The sequence below is a fragment of the Notamacropus eugenii genome, chromosome 5 (genome assembly GCF_028372415.1).
Source record: "Notamacropus eugenii isolate mMacEug1 chromosome 5, mMacEug1.pri_v2, whole genome shotgun sequence".
Classification (NCBI taxonomy): domain Eukaryota; kingdom Metazoa; phylum Chordata; class Mammalia; order Diprotodontia; family Macropodidae; genus Notamacropus; species Notamacropus eugenii.
Window position 1 is genome coordinate 209,950,428 of NC_092876.1, and position 17,395 is coordinate 209,967,822.

Here is a 17,395-nt window from a genome sequence, read left to right on the forward strand (position 1 = left end):
TGATGGGGAAAGTTCAGGTCATAATCCTTGTGTGATTTTTTTTCCTTCCAGATGCTAGCAGCTAATGTTTCTCCAGTAATTTGAATCTATCTTTATTTCTCTAAAGAATGTTTTGTACTTGTATTCATAGAATTCCTGTGTGTGTCTTGGTGGATGGGCTTTCAAGTATTTCATCTTTTTATGTATTTTAAATAATATCAAGTTGTCTATCTATTTAACTGTTATTTTAATTGGAATTTCATTTTTTCTTTTCCCCCATTGGGTTTTGTGTATCTTCTTTTGGCTTGTTTAGAATATTCAGGATGGGATCTCTGTGAGAAAACACAGAGGGGAAAAAAGATAGAGGAAGGGAGAGCAGCTCCTTCAGTTAGTCCACCCTCCTTGGCAGAGCTGAACACTGACAGCAATTCACTGGTCATATGAGAGGGAAAAAAATGAATGAGAATGAATGTACAAAAAAAATCCCACTGGAGACTTTGAGAGTGAAATATAAGTTGTGATAACTTTTAGGGAATGAGTTATATTTATTTAGTTGATAAGTCGTTGTGAAGTAAGTTGTACTATATTGATATTCGGTAGTTTATAATAAATATTTAAAAAAAGAAAGCAAATCCTGGGATTTGTGAAACTTAGAAATGTGCCTCTTTGCAGGATGCCTTTGATGATGCTGTAAAATATTTTGGAGAAAATCCCAAGACAACGCCACCCTCCGTCTTCTTCCCAGTCTTTGTCCGGTTTGTTAAAGCTTACAAGGTAAATAGGAATACTTGGTATTTCCCTCTGTACAGTTTGTCTGATTGGCTAAGACCTGTGGCACAAGGACATCCAGAGCTCTGTCAGGAAGCCAATCTCTTGGCTTCAACAGAGACTTTGTGCACCCTGACTCGTGGGATTCAGTGTTCCCAGACAGTTCTTTCTTTTGCTGAAATGAATGCCTGCTGCTCTTAGCAAAGAGTGGGCAACATCCTACCAACAAGCTAATCCTGAGGTTTACTAAGTAATAGACGTTCTTTGGGTACATTTGGCTGAGTCAGATATCAAGCCGATGAGCGTCATGTCAGCATCGCAGAATCCAGTAGTTCTGGTGCCATCTTGTGGCTACTTCCGTAGCTCAGGCACAGACAATCCCTAACTTATCATAGATTTATATTTCTCTAATGACTGAAAAGTGTGTGCACTCTAGCTCAAAAGTGTTCTGGTAATCCAGGGTGAGGCTAGGGTTCGGGAAGGCCTGAGATTGCTGCGGCTTTAGGGCTAAGAGGAAAAGACAGTGGTCATTGATGACATTTTCACTTCTCAATGTACGGTCGTACCAGTGCAATTCCTTCCAGGAAATGGAAGGGAAGGGAATGATTTATTAAGTGCCCATGGGTTGGGTGCTATGCTGAGGGCTTTTTACAAAGGCACAACAGCTCTGTGAGGTAGGTTATCTTCATTTTGCAGATGAGGGAACTGAGGCAAACGGAGGTTAAGTGACTTGCCCAGGTTTCTACAACGAGTAGTAGTAATAATAGCTGAGCTCATTTGATCTTCACCATAGTGCTAGGAGTTAAATACTTTTATCTTCATTTTACAAATGGAAAAACTATGGCATAGAGAAATTAAGTGACTTGCCCATGTTACACAGCTAGTAAGTGTCTGGGGCTGAATTGGAACTCAGGTTTTCCTGACTTTAGGCCCAGCACTCTGTCTGCTGTGCCACCAGTGGCCTCTTTCAGGGCCTTCTGCCAGCCCTGTGAGGTGTGTTAGGGTGATGTTTACCTTGTAGTGGTAGCTTTGTTGCTGTTACGCCATTCGGTCATGTCTGACTCTTTTTTGATCCCATTTGGGGCTTTTTTGGCAAGGATACTGGAGTGGTTTGCCATTTCCTTCTCTACGGTGTTCCCATTTTTCAGATGAGGAACTGAGGCAAATAGGGATTGTGACTTTGTCAGGGTCATGTGCCTAGTAAATGTGCAAGGCTAGATTTGAAATCAGGTTTTCCTGATTCCAAACTCAGTACTCTATCCATTGCCCCATAGTAACAGTAGTAGGAAGCTCCTATTACTTGCCCAAGGTGTGACAGAGACTCAGAATTAGAACACATCTCAATGACCATGTAGGTGAACTGGTCCTGTGATCTAGAACACCCCCTGACACATCCCAAACAAGTGGTCATCCAGGCTTTGCTGGAATTCAGGGCCAGTCCATTCCACTTGGGATTAGCTCTGTCAGGAAGCTTTTTCTGACATGAAACCCAAATCTGCCTCTGTGGAACTTTTATTCCTTGTTCCTAGTTCTGTGGTCTTGGAATCAAGTGGGGAGGTTACTTGTGTATAGGGGGAAATTTAATCCCTCTTCATGATAGTCCTTTAAATCATTGAAGACAACTATCATGTTCCCCCATCTTCCATCACTTTCCCCCTTCAAGTAACCTCCCCCCCAAAAAAATTCTGCAACTCATCATGTTTATTGAATGACTTAATATTTGCTGAGCACTCTTCCAGGGGTTAGGGAAACAGAAACAATCTCACTTCTTTCGGTTAATCCTCCTGTAGCAGAATCTTAATGTCTCTCACAATTCTAGCTCCCTTTCTGGATACTTTCACAGGAACTTTGAAAGCAGCCATGGTATGCCTAGCACTGTTTGAGGTGCTTCAGGGGAGGACACAAAAGAAACAGCAGAACATTCTTTTCTTTGCGGGACCTCACCTTCTAACTGGGGAGTGAAAATATACTTAATAGAATGATAAAATTCCAGACCTTGAAAGTATGTGAAGATTATCTAGTTCATCTGCCCTTGTTTTATAGAAGAATTGAGGCACAGAAAAGGGAAGTTGGGGGTTACATACTTTTGTAATGACTGACCTGGGACTTGAGGCAAGTTTGCCGATTCTGCTCATTCAGATTCACACACACACACACACACACACACGCGCGCGCACACACACACTCACACCCCCTCACACCCACACCCCACAGATACGTGCACATACACACACACGCACTCATGCACTCACGCACACACACTCACCCCCCCCACAGACAGACACACACACACATACACACACACACACACACCATTGATAGAGCTGCTTTACATACAAGGCATCGTACTAGGCTTTGTGAAAAGAACAAGGAGGAATAGACCTTGCCTCTCCCTGCTAGTAATCTCTAACCTAGTGGGTGAAACAAGACAAAGACACAAAGAACTTTCATCCAAGGTGGAAGGTGAGAAATGCTAGAAGACACTACAAAGAACTCAAGGAAAGTGGAGGAAGGGGAGCCGGCTTCCAAACTGAGGCCATCAGGAGGGTCAGAAGTATCATGGAAGGGGTGGTATTTGACCTGGGCCTTGGATAGTGCTCAGGATTTCACAAGATAACCATGAAGGAGAAAAGCATCCCAGGCAGAGAAAATATCACATTTGGTGCCTAGAGTACTGGACTTGGAGTCAGGAAGACCTGGGTTCAGATCTAACCTCAGATACTTAGTAGCTGTGTGACCATCATTTACCCATTTAACTCCTTTCTGCCTCAGTTTCCTTATATGTAAAGTGAGACCAGACCTGAGCCCCTCTTGGTTCCCTGCCCACTTTAACTATCATACTTTGATCCTGTGAATAAAAGAAGAGTTATGGAGATGGGAACGCACAGCACATATTCAAGGACTACCTGGGTGTGGGGAGGAGTTCAGGTTGGATGGGAGATAAGGCTCTCTGTCTCTAAAATGACTTGAGAATTTCTGCTGATGCCCAGAGTGTACAGTAGAACACAATTCATAGATGATTGCTGAACAGTTTCAGTGAAGGAGGGATTAAGTGATTTGGGGCTAAGGCAGGAAGACTTCCTAGAAGCCACATATTGTGCATTCACCTTTAAAAGTGAGTCCTCTGGATGGAAGTTGTACAGTCAGCAGCAAACCCCAGGCTGAACGTGTGGAACTTGCTGAATTCCAGTTCATTTGTACTTGCAGTTTCTGGCCTCAGCTTTTCTTCAATCATTGCCTAACAAAATCTAGGACTTCCCCCAACCCCCCCCCCCCCCCCCCCCCCCCCCCCGGGTCATGTGCTATTTAAACACAATTCCTTTGTCCTTTGCTTTTAACAGCAAGCTGAGGAAGAGAATGAACTAAGGAAGAAGCAGGAGCAGGCCCTCATGGAAAAACTCCTGGAACAAGAAGCACTAATGGAGCAACAGGACCCAAAGGTATGGAATCCATGCAAGAGCTCATTAGTTGGTGCCTGATAAGCAGTGAAGACCCCTTTCCCCCTCGGTGGTTGGTGGTAGAAAAGCTTGCCCTGAATACACTGCATACCTATGGTAGTTATGAAGTCAGGAGAGCAAGGAGAGAGAGATCATCTCATCCACCTGCCCTGCTAAGTGGTCAGCTAAGCCTACTTAACAGGCCTCTCTCTTGTCATACATAATCTGCTGGGAAGAAGATTGCTTAGCCTTGCTGGACCACTCATTCCACTGTGTAAAAATCCTTCTAGCTAGATGTTTTTTCAATTATTAAGCAAACATCTATTTGAGTGCCTTCTATAATCAAGGCATTATGCTAAGCCCTGGTAGGGGTTGGGGTGGGGATATAAAGCTTGGGTCCTGCTTACATAGTTGAATAGGAAACTGAGACTTGTACACTCGTAGCTATAGTAGAAAGCAGGGTGAGGCACAGAGGTCAAGGAGGACATTTGAGTTGGGGAGCATAGAAAGAACAAAAATATGGAGGCAGATTACTCCTCATAGCTCTCTGATGTCCCCTAACATAAGGAATTATTAGCATCCCTTTTGTGTAGACTCTGTTCCTTGGTGGACCAGTTTGGAGTTTGTTTGTTTTTTTTACCTTTTTAGAAGAAATTTTAATCCAGAATTCTATTTTTCCTTCCCCTCTCCTAAAATACTCTCTTGATTCTATTTCATTCCAGTGATCCAGTGATGTTTCTTTCTTTGAGTTCCAGATGGTAGAATATGGCCATTTTTCTCCAATTAGCAAGCAATCCTTTATGTATTTTGAGTTTCCCTGAATTTCCTGTGTACCATGGGACACCACTGTTCTCTTTCCCTTTATTTTAGTCTCCTTCTCATAAAACCAAGAGGCAGCAGCAGGAATTAATTGCAGAGTTAAGAAGGCGGCAAGTGAAGGATAACCGACATGTATATGAGGGGAAAGATGGTGCTATTGAGGATATTATCACAGGTAAATGAGCCTTTTTTTATCCTAAGCCAATGGAGAACCCCCACTGACCCCACCTTCAGTTGACTGCATGCAGCGGGCCTTCTTGCCCTATGTGCCCAGTGTTCATTAGTCCTTCAGTGGGTCTAATAATGTTCCAGTGTTACCTGCGGACAGTGGCTCCTCAGGTGTGAGGCGGTGTTTACATGATGTGAATTTGAAGCCCACCTATCTGAACCCAACAAACTTTTCCCAAACTACTTTGTTCCCCTCTTTCTGACTTCTCTCTTATTTCTGAACCCTCAATTTCCTTTGTAAAATGATTTTCTGTCTCTCTCATTGAGTTACCATGAGCACCTCTCCCCTCCACCACCTTATAAGTACTAGAAGAGAAAGCAGATTATTCCTCAGTATCCCAGGATGCCTTTCAGGACATTGTCAGGAAGTATTTTTCCTCCCAAGATAACAGAACTCTTCTGTTGTTGGATGAGAAGCTTATGTTTTCATTAAAAAACACTAATGGAGTTTTAGTCCCATAACTAACACACAGCTGGGGACAGATCATTTCAGTCAGATTTGAATGATTTCTCTCTTAGAGTCGTTCCCGTCATTTTGAGCCCTGCAGACTAATCCATGCTCTGTTTGTTGCTCCCAATTCTTGGAAGTTTTCAATTTTCCATAGACAAGAAGGAAAACCCATTTTTATGGTGGTGAGAAGCCACTTTCCTTGGCTTCCCAGTCTGCACTTTATCAACTCTCTGGCTTTTGTTTCTTTGACATCACAAATTCGGCCGTATAAATAAGCATCCCTAGCTGACAGACTCACAGAAACTTATCACTTCTAAACCTCTACTCCCTGCCTCAAATCTTGAAGGAAAAAGAAACAAATTAATCAGCAGGCTTTCCTCCCCCTTCAGCATCACTGTGCTTGGTAGGGAGGCAAGAGAAAGCTCAGACAGATGTTCCAAAAGTCTTAGCACATGATAAGCTATTTTCATTTTAAAACTGCACTATGACTTTTGGGAAAAACCTGTATATGTTGTTCAAACAAACATTTATTAAGTGCCTACCATATGTGAGGCGTCTTACTTAGGTGCTAGAAATGCCAAAACAGAAATGAAATGTTCCTGCCTTCAAGGAGCTTACATCCTGTTGGAATATATTGTGTGTCCATGGTGGTGTGTAATAGAGCACTGTATTTGGAGTCATAGGATTATAGATTTAGAAGAGGAAAGATCCTTAGAAAACATCTGGTTTAACCCCTTCATTTTACAGATAAGGAAACAGAGGTTCACAGAGGTGAAGTGACTGATTACAGAGCCAGGATTCAAACCTAGGTTATCACACTGCAAAGAAAAAGGAAGGAAACAAGCATTTGCTAATAAGTATCTACCATGTGCCAGGTACTAAACTAAGCACTTTTACAAATATTTCATTTGATCGTCATGACAACCCTGGGAAATAGGTGCTATTATTATCCCCATTTTATAGCTGAGGAAATTAATGTAGATAGGAGTTAACTGACTTGCCCAGGGTCACGCAGCTTGTCAGTATCTAAAACTGAATTTGAACTCAGGTCTTCCTGACCTTCAGGCCAGCATTCTGTCCACCATACCACCTAACATCCTCTCTTTCCATAGCAGCACACTGAGTCACAGGAACTTGGCTTCAGATCCTACTTTGTCTGGTGGGGTGACCTCACCTCTTTTAAGATATCAGTTTTTCAAATGGGGAACTTAAAATAGATGACCTTTAATGTCCCTTCTGACTCTAAATCCTCTAATATGAACATGTCTACACACAAAATATGAACACACACACACACACACACACACACACACATACACACTCATACTGCCAAAGTACCAGATCTCAAACTGTATACGAAACAGGAAATCATCAAGATGGATTGATACTGATTAAGAATAGAGAGGTTAATTAGTGAAACAGATTAGGTACATTTTATAGAGAAGCAAAAGAACACAGAAGCCTAGTGTTTGAGAAAAAGAGACTAACTACTGAGGTAAGAACTCACTATTTAATAAAAAACAATTAGGAAAATTGGAAATCATTCTGGCAGAAACTTGCTATAGACCAGTACCTCACACCATATGCCAGGATGAGATCCAAAAGGATGTATGACTTAGACATAAAGGGGTGACATCACAAACAGATTAGAGGAGCAGGGATCTAAAGAAAAGGGAATGGTTCATGACCAAAGAAGGGATTGAGAGAATCAAGAAGAGAAAAAAGGACAATTTTGATTACATAAAATTAAAGTTCCTATGCAAACAAAACCAATGAAGGTAAAATTAGAAGGGGAAAAGAATCTTTGCTACAAGGTTCTCTGATAAGGGCTTTATTTCTGAGATAGATAAGGGACTGATTCAAATTTAGAAGATTAAGAGCTAGTCTCCAGTTGATAAATGGTTAAAAATCTAAACACTCCATAGTCATATAAGAAAAATGCTTCAAATCACTAATGAAAATTAGAAAATGAAAATTAAAGCAGCTCTGAGGTTCCCCATCACATGCATTCTCTGAATAGCACTATAGATATTTCCACAGTTTAAAGCTTAGATTTTTTTTCCCTTCAACACTTTGACCCTTTCGTACTCAGAACTAGGGGAAAGTCCAGCTTGATCTTAGAGAATGTAAGCTCACTGACAACAGGAACAGGTTCATTTTGGTCTTTATAACCTAATACCTAGCATGTTTTGTATTGTGATCGGTAGATGTTCAGTGGGTGTTAAGTAAATGCTTGCTGATTAGTTAAGATGGGGGAGAGGGACACTTTTTTTTTTTCATTGCAAGAGCATCCTAACTTATGCTCCAACATGCAGGAACTTTGTACGTTCACTAGCCTGATGGTCCCTCATTTTATCAGCTTGCCTTTCTAGAACAGTATACATACAGTTGGTGAAATAAGTCAAATGTGCATTTGTGATTCACCTGTGGCATTATCAATCATTCACCACGGTGAAGAGATTGAATGCCTCTAAAGGAATGTATTTTTTTAATGCTCTGATTATAATAGCTGCCTTTTAACCATCTCTTTATCCCAAGTCAGGATTTGCAAATCTTCTACTACCTAAGTAGTCCTTTGTAATCCCCTGCCCTCCTTCCCCCTCCCCCCCAAACATTAACAAAGCGCTAACTAATGCAGTCAATCTCTGCTTCTTACTCTGTTCTATTTTGTTTGTCTTGTTTGGCTGTTATTTTCCATGCAGTGCTGAAGACTGTGCCCTTTACAGCTCGTACGGCCAAGCGTGGCTCTCGGTTTTTCTGCGAACCTGTTCTCACTGAGGAATTCCATTACTAAACTATTACTTTTTCACACCTGATGCTCTTAAAAGGTTGCCGTAGATTTTTGACCCATTATCTCTATCTGTGTGGATATCAAACAGGGTCAGATGAATTGTAAATGGATAGCATGTATCTGATGTCTATGTGGAATTCTGTTTCCTGTTGTTCCCATATTGCACGGACTTGCATTCAGTCACCTCTGAAATCCCCATCACCACCATCATGATGACCTTATTCACTCTCCAGAGATGTTTCTGGTCTGCGTGACAGAGCCATGGAATAGCAAGTTTTGAAATTGTCAAGTACCTTATTGGGGGAAGGGGGTATCCAGGATCATGGTTTGTGGGTGTCATAGAGGGATGAAAGGGGCTATACCTTAAAAATCCTCTAATCTAGCATTCTCATTGTATAGATGAAAACATTGAGAACTAGAAAGTTTATAAGAACACTTGACTTCAAATCAGGAAGTCTGGTTTTAATGCTGACTCAACCAACCCCTTTTAGAACTTTGGGGCAATTACTTAACCTTTCGCTGTTTTACTTTCCCCCTAAATAAAACGAGAATAATACTAATTCTTCACATTTTATTGAGGATGTTTTGGCAGCAAAAGAAGATATTTTTTGTATATACTTTAGAAGGCAAAGTGCTGTGGAGTTATTAAATATTATTTTTTCTTCAATTTCAAAAGAGGCCATGGCTAGTTCTAAACTGTGATGGTTCGCTTGCTTTCCTAGGCTACCTCACCCAGCCTTTAGATATTTAATTCTGTGTAGTAGATCTGATAGAGCATGGAATAAATGAGCCCCTCCACCAGATATGTGCATGGATTGTCAGAGACAACATACATGTTCCCTTCTTGCCTTGTGAGAATCATCCAAGACCTTTCCCATTCATCAGTGTTGTGTGTACTGTCTTGCCTGGCTAACCAGCATGTGCATGTAGGAGTGTCCTTAGAAGAAGGGGAATCAGACAAATGTCTTGGTTATGTCCTTCATTATGCCATCATTTGTGCCCAGTCCCATGCCACATTCAGAATACTGATTTAACAATCAGCTTCATGGTGATTTCTTGGGTTACAGTGCTGGGAATCATGGTCTCATCATCAGAATCTTTTTGGCTATAATAACTCATGAAAGCTGTTTACAAAAAGTGCCAAAGGGTTATTGACTTATAAATTTGTTGATACATTAGACATCAAATGAGATAATATACATAAAGTGCTTTGCAGACTTCCCAGGTACCCAGCAGGTACCAAGTTCTGATTATTATTTATCCATAACAACGAAATCACTGCTCTTTTGAAGAAGGCAGTGGTGTGAGTGGTGGTATGAATGAACTACCAGCACATTCCAGGAAACATCAGCATTGTTGGAGTCCTTAGGACTCCCAGCCTCCCAAAATAATGAACTAGTCTGTGCCGGTGTTCAGCCATAGAAGAGATTAAGTTCTTTGGGATGCCAGATACTATAGGCCATGAACAACAGATAAGACATAAGCAAAGAAGGAGAAATGGTGACCTTAATTCTTTTCTCAGCATTACATGTCTATACATAGGGGATGCTCCGTAGTGAAATGGACTTGGAGCTGGGCACATGTGTATTAGGCAAGATTAACTGTTTGAAGAATGCATTTTAACCTGTGTTATGTGTGTTTCCATTTTGTCTTTGAGGAAGCAACAAGTGAGGATTGGGGGTGGGGGTGGGTCCAAAGACAATGGTGTACTTTCTCTATAATGAACTTAACTTACCAGTGCTTATTAATCACTTCGTGGAGTCTAATCTGTTTGGCCATTGTTTGCTCTGTCAAGTGAATTTGTTGGAATATTTTCCTGGAGCCAATCTTCAAAGCAGCTTGGAATTGGGTAGTCAGAGATCAAGGGGGTGGGAAGACCATCTCACCTTTTTCTTGCTGTATCTAACCCCAACTCATAATGGTGACCTTCCACTCTCTTGTTCTGTTGGCTAACCTGCCTGGGATTTTTAAACATTGAGTTGAGTTGCTCTTCATTTTCATCCCATTTTTACTTAACCATCATTTTGTGTTTTGTTTTGTTTTTTTTTTTCTGTTTAGCCTTAAAGAAGAATAATATCACTAAATTTCCAAATGTTCACTCGAGGGTAAGGATTTCTTCTAGCACACCGGTGGTGGAGGATACACAGAGCTGGCAAGCATCACTTTTTACTTAGCTTCCTCCTCTCTCTGTATATGCCAGACCAATGACTGTGAATATGACTGAGGGTAATGCTGGGGAGAGTCTTTCTCATGAGAAGTCATCCCATCTCATTTTCTAAAGATGTGGCCTTTATTTGCTCCTTCATTTTTATTATACTTAAATACTTATTATGGAGGCTGCACCTCTGTAATGTGGTGGCTGGGGTGAGGGTATTTGATGGTGGTTTCACTTGCTTTGGGTACAAGGGTTCCACTCTCCTCTGCCACTTTTTTTTATGCTCCTGAATTTTTCTCCTTTCCCAACCTCTTTCTCAAATCTCAGTTAAGAAAAGATCATGGTCGGGGAAATTATCTCCAGCATTTTATGGCACAGGGTTTTCTGAGAGCTCAGGTGGTTTGGACATCAAAGATTTGATCAGCCTAGGCAAAAGAAAGGGCTTTCCATTCTCATTCGACACAATTAAGCTTGAAAACAGCTTGTTCTATATATATGCTTTTGCCCTTGGGCGTGGGGATATGAAAGTAGGCCCAGTTTGCAGGGAGGGTGACTGGATAGGTGGGTGGGAAAGAGTGAGGGAGTGAGTGTGTGTGTGTGTGTGTGTGTGTGTGTAACCTGCATAACCCCAGGAGACAGGAGGTAGGTGATGGGATTCAAAGGCCCCAATGAAGTTTTCTTCTAATGTTTTGTTCTACTTTTGTTTTTTGCTCCTTTGGAGGATTAGTCTTAACTAAAATTCACCATTAGTGAAAGATACCAACAACACCAAAACAACTAGTGGAAGTAGGACAGGATAGAAATCTGAAACCTACTTCATTCAGTCCTCTAACTCTTGTCCATGGTAGGCTAGATAGAGAACCTGTTTTGTCACATCATCAACTTCTGAGCATGATAACCATGACTTATGGTGACCAACCACTTTGACAGAAAGACATAGAACTATAAGTACGTACATACATATATAGGTGCATATAAATAATCACTGATAACTGGCAAATCATGAGCTGTAGCAAACCATTGATTAACCAGAATGTTGGCATTAATTGGAATTTTTCTGGCTAACTGAGGACTGATGACCTCCCCAAATTTTTTTTTACATCAAGCTTTGTTATTGAATATTTTTCTAATATGAATTTCCTACCTTACTTATTACAACATAGCAAAGACAGTGGAATCTTTCTTTGCTGATTGAAGACACTGTGGTGCCATAATGGCAACAATAGTAATTATGGTGATGATAAGGCAACATTTACAAAGTACTTAATAGGATATTGCACAGAAAAAGAGATACATGAAAATGAAAACTGTTGCTAAGGACTTTACTATTAGTATCTCATTTGATGCTCACAAGAACCCTGGGAGGTAACAGCTATTATCCCCATTTTACAGATGAGGATACTGAGGCAAACATGTTCTTTTGTCTTAGAAGAAGTAGCATATAGGGCTGAATGTGTACCATTCCCTAGGCCATACCTTGGCCGCTTCTTTTAAAAAATACATCCCTGTTGCAAGTTTATTTTCTTCCACTGGCCTTTTTAAATCCTCCTACAATTAAGTACAAAAGGAAAATTCAGTTTAATCCAAGGTTCTGGTTAATCAACATTTGCTAGATATGGACATCATAAAGCTTCAGAGTTGATCAATTTAAAGAAATTTGAATCCCTCCTGTGAAAGGGTAGCATCTAGGACTGGGGCAGATTTCAGGCCTTAAAGATCAAATTCTATCATGTAACATCCATTTTCCAAGCAGACGCTGCACCTCAGAATAGGGAGCAGTTTCTTTGTCCAGTGATCTTTGGTAACTTGGGAAAGTCAAGTATGTCACATGCATAAGAGACTGCTTACAAGCTAAGTTGTCTAGTAACTCCACCATTGACTAATCTTAAGGGGAAAAATTAACAATTAATTTTTCTTTTTTTGTCACCTTAACCCTCATTACAATGACTTGTAATCAGATTATTTGCTTCTCAATTGTTTATTTGAAGCCTCAACTGTTTCCAGTTGTTGCTGCATTTGAAAATATAAAGTTAGACTTTCCATCCAGTGATTGAAATCTACAGTTTTTCCCTCACAAAAGCCCACAGTCCACCAGTATTAAACTAGAACCCGTTCATTTTGTCATTGGCCTCACTTAAGCCCAATGAGCTTATGGCTTTTTTGTCTAATCTTTCTACACAAGCTGCTTTGATTGGCTGCCAGCAGGACTTTGTTTTGTCTAGACACACAGCATGAAGAACGCCTCCCTCTGACTGGCTTTTTCCCTCTTACAGATCTTAGAAACCAGCCGTACAGACGAGCCGATGCGGTGAGGAGAAGTGTCCGGCGACGCTTTGATGATCAGAATTTGCGCCCTGTTAATGGTGCTGAGATAACCATGTGAGCCAGACCTGCCTACATGTGTAAAGTGGAGGGTGTACTTCAGTGATAACCATGTCTATGGGAACTCTTCTGGCTACCATTTAATGCAGCCTTGAATACGGTTACATTCTGAAGGGCCAAGAAGCCTCAAAATTGCATAGGAACTTTAAAAATAAAATAAAAAAGATGGGCTCTCCATTCAACTGTAGTTAACAAGTGCCTAAGGTGAAAGTACCTGCTCAAATTAATCAAAGCAATAGGACTTGATTTGATTGGGTATCTTTTTACACCAATATGTTATTCAGTGTTTTTAACCAAAATGTAAATGTCATGTTATCTTCTTTTTGTTATCTGCAACTTAATGATTGTCTTATGGCCCACCTTGGTTTCTTGACAGGTTGTAAATAACAAATATTTGGGTGAGATCTGCTATGGATCCCTTTTGGCTTTTACATATGTCTCTGTGCTGTCTAATAAGGAATTTATTTTGAACTTCAAATAGCAATTCTCTCTAGGTTATATATCAAAAGGTTTATTGCTGTGTGAGGAAAGCCATTCTCCCAGAGATTTTTCCTTCCAGTCACAGCCAAACCCTGGTGAAATATAAAGAGGATCTGATTCATTAACACATGAAGATTCACCCAGTCAGTCTTCATTTTCATGTATAACTTTTTCTGTGCCATGCCCTATGAGGGATGGTTTGAAGGGTAAGACTGCAGTGCTACAGAAAATCATGGGAATATCACGCAAGACACATTTATGATTCTATGTTCTTCAGAGAGAGGCAGCTTATAGGTAACACAAAGTATATTTATTAATTAGCATTAAGCTATTAACATCTCAATAACCAGTATTAGGATCTCCAAGGACCATTATAGTTCAGTTCTGAACACAGTGAATAGTCATGTGCCTTGTCAGAAAGAAGTTTGCTAGAACCATTGAGCATTCAGATTGCATCTTCCCTCTGCAGAGTGCTGATTTGAGTAGCCTTGTATTTCTTTGACAATCGCATTTGAGTTTGTTTTTTTTTTTAATGGAGGTGAGGGTGCATTTGACCACTGGACCTAAAAAAAATTCTAAAGGCCAATCTAATGCTCCCTCCCTGGGATATTTTAGGGGAAATTGGGGATTGATTTGTTGGGATATTTGTATTTGGATGAAGTGAGGGAAAGGCGTATGCAAAATGAGAATGAAAGGCAAGCCAAGCTCACTCTGCAGGTACAGGGCAAGCCTTTGCTTTACCTGGCGTCTTCTTGGGCAGGGCACTTGATCTAGTTCAAAGTCAAAACCTGGACTGTAGCTAAAATTGTTATTTTGGAAGATAAATTCTGCTTCCAGCTTACCTTTCTTGGTAGCATTTCATCAATATGTTAATTGTAAAATTTATTGTATAGTATTTAACCACTGAATTTCTTTTCTTTTATGTTGTGCTTAAGTGAATCCCTGGTGAAGGTCTCATTTTCCTTGGATGATGTGTAGTTATATGATAATCTGTTTTTAAATGTACAGATATTTTGCTACAAAATTGGTGCCGTTTTTTATGGTTTTTACGCCTCTTTTAATTCCACTTTAGCCTCCGGGTAATATTGTAAATATTGTTTAAAAAACTGCATCAGCCTGTGCTATACAATCTGAATGTTATTTTAACTTATAGTTTGTTTTTTATATTTAACTATGAGGACAGTTGAGGGATCAAAGTTGTCATGGTTTGTTTTTTTTTTTTTTGCTGACCGTTTTACAGAAAGTTTCATTTCAAACTGCCCCCTGCTAGCACATCTCCAGAAATGTGTATTCTACATGCTCTTAAAAGAACATGCCAAGATTGTATCTGTTGACACTGATTGAATATCATACCTAAGAAGCAATGATTTTATCTATGAAATGGAATTCAAATTATTGGCTTATATTCAAATACACAAATGTTTTAAAGCTTAGTGCTAACAAACATACAAATAAATTTCCATACCACATGTATTTATTATTCTACAATTAGAATGGATTGTAATGTTGGCATGTTCTTTTTGTTTTGTTTTTTCTTGTAATGGGCCTGCTTCTTAGCAATATTAGAAGTGTTTTATAAAGCAGTTCATGTTACTTTTCTGGTCTGTTCATGGCATATGAGCAAATAAACTATTTACACTACTATATAGCAATGCATTGCCTCTTATTGGTCAGAGTATTGGGGGAGGGGGTGCTTATCAATAGCATCATCTTGTAACCAAGTTCTCTCACCCTTCCAGTGTCAAACTGCTGCCCGTAGGGTGTAGAGAAACAGATAAGATAGGATGTTGCTAATCTCTTGGCTGCCTGTTGTTATATTTTGTGACTCGCATGTTTAAAAATTTCGATTCTACCCTTCCATCTGTCACCTGCCTACCTACTTCTCTCAAACAAGGACACAAGAAGTATTGAGGTGTTTTATGCATGCAGGAAACTTAGGAGCAAAACGCAATTCCTTCCTAGAAACTGTTACAAAGTAGAATGGACGTTGACCATGTTGTAAACTTCAATGAATGAGTCCTGGTTAGGAGTCCTTTGCTTTCAAGGATTTTCCACTCTACTGAGGATAGATACAATGTATTTATTTACTAAGTTATTTACACAAGTTATGCTGTGATGGAGACGAAGTCATCGAAGAATATTCAAAGAAAGAGGCAAAGAACACGTTGACCTGAGTGAGGTTAGAGGCTTCATAGAGGAAGTGGCATTTTTGCAGTGTATTTCAGGATGAGAGCAAAAAAATCCTTAAAAAAACATTTGAAGATGTTTGGCTAATAATGAGTCTGAGCAATACAAATTAATACTTTTTAAATAGGATGCAGTATTTAAAAACTGTTGCATGAAAAATATCTGAGACAATATGTGATTTTACTGCTTACTTAGGTAAACAGCACATCTGGAAAATTCGGATAAAACTTTGCCAAACAAGGTAAATATGACTAAATCAGAGAAAAAGGGGGTGGTGTAGGCAATTAGCAAATGTGGAGCCCAAGAATCTTGGATATGGGAGACAGGTGGCTAAATAGCAAAGAGGAAACTTCAAGTGAAACTTCCTGTGAAGGGGTTGAACTATAGTTCTAAGTCATCTCTACAACATACTGATACAGTATAATAATGGTCATTACTGGCTTCTTTAGAAAAACAAAAACGCCTGATCCTCTCCCAATTAAACAGGCTTTCCTATTTCCTTTTTCCTTGACGTAGCAAATAGGAACACAATATATGCTTGGGAACATCTCCTTATCCCACATTGCTGGTATACATTGACCTGTCCCTGGAGCAGGCTACTCTTTTTTTCCTCATTAGAATTGTTTTTCAGTGCAATTTTCCTACAGAGGCAACTAAACTGTCACCAAAATTTCGATTTACATTTATGAGCAATTCCAACTGGTCTGTTTCATTTAACACTAGCTAATACATACCTAAACTTTACTTCAAAGTCAGCTTTTTACTCTTATTACCACAAAGAAGCACTAGTTACATAGCATAGTGGAAGAAATGAAGTTTCAGCACTCTGGGCCTCTTTCCTCTTCCATAAGAGGAGTGGCCTACTAAATCCAGCTCTAGTATTTATAGGAACATAGGTGAGCTCTTTTCTTCTACTTTAGAATAGCTGCACTCAACAGAAAAAAAGCAAACCCACTGGAAAGGTGCAAAATAATTGTGTTGACTGGTAGCTATCTATGAAGGCCTTGGAAGGAAAAGAAAAAGACGCATATCCAATTGTAGTAAAAGCTGCAATACCTTTTTCTAATAAATTATTTTTATTTACAAAAGGTCTAATTTTATTTAACAACTATGAGGCTTTTAAATTAATTACATCAGAACAATATATAAACAGAAAATTTGGCAATTACAAACACAGAAAATAGAAACCACTCTTTCCCATAACTCAGCCTTTCTTTAAAGCAAGTCCTCAATGTAATCAAGTAAGAGTACCACCTATCTAAAAGCAGGGGTTTTGCACAAGTTTAAACAATCACATTCATATCCCCGGGGAACAACAGAAAGTAGAGACTGGCGGTAGGAAATGGCTCAGTTTGCTTTTTAAAGGGTCATATTGAATCTGGTCCTGTTCGGGAGCTATGGGCAACTACCCAAGTCATTCTGGCTGCTTGGTTGATTCTGCCTTACCAGGTCAGCTATGATATTAGCAGTCAATTCTTCACCAATATTATATTGCTTATGCAGCACTGTACTGGGTCCTATGAAAAATTACAAAAGACAAAATATCCTTTTTTAAACAGTAGATTGTGAATGTAAAAGGACTCTATTGACAGCCTAATGTTCCATTATCTATATAGGGAAAATAAAGTGGAAAAATGAGAGTAGTAAATGGATGATGGTAACAAAACATTCTGTAAAATATCTTTGTGAATTGGGCAAGTGATAGACTTCCACTTTGT

The 17,395-nt window shown here is 39.7% G+C and overlaps 1 protein-coding gene across 4 annotated transcripts in view; it reads left to right on the forward strand.

Annotated features, from left to right (window-relative positions):
• The window catches only part of FMNL2 (formin like 2), a 366,690-nt gene extending 351,556 nt beyond the window's left edge, over positions 1-15,134 (forward strand). Inside the window, exons 23-27 of one of the 4 annotated variants that reach the window (XM_072611975.1) lie at positions 652-753; positions 4,089-4,187; positions 5,055-5,178; positions 8,385-8,510; positions 12,902-15,134. In XM_072611975.1, coding sequence (XP_072468076.1) covers positions 652-753; positions 4,089-4,187; positions 5,055-5,178; positions 8,385-8,476 — 417 coding nt within the window. In that variant the 3' untranslated portion in view covers positions 8,477-8,510; positions 12,902-15,134. Of the gene's footprint in view, positions 1-651; positions 754-4,088; positions 4,188-5,054; positions 5,179-8,384; positions 8,511-10,531; positions 10,626-12,901 lie in introns of all 4 variants that reach the window. The other 3 variants (XM_072611974.1, XM_072611976.1, XM_072611973.1) reach the window with 3 other exon arrangements.
• Positions 15,135-17,395: the final 2,261 nt, after the last annotated feature.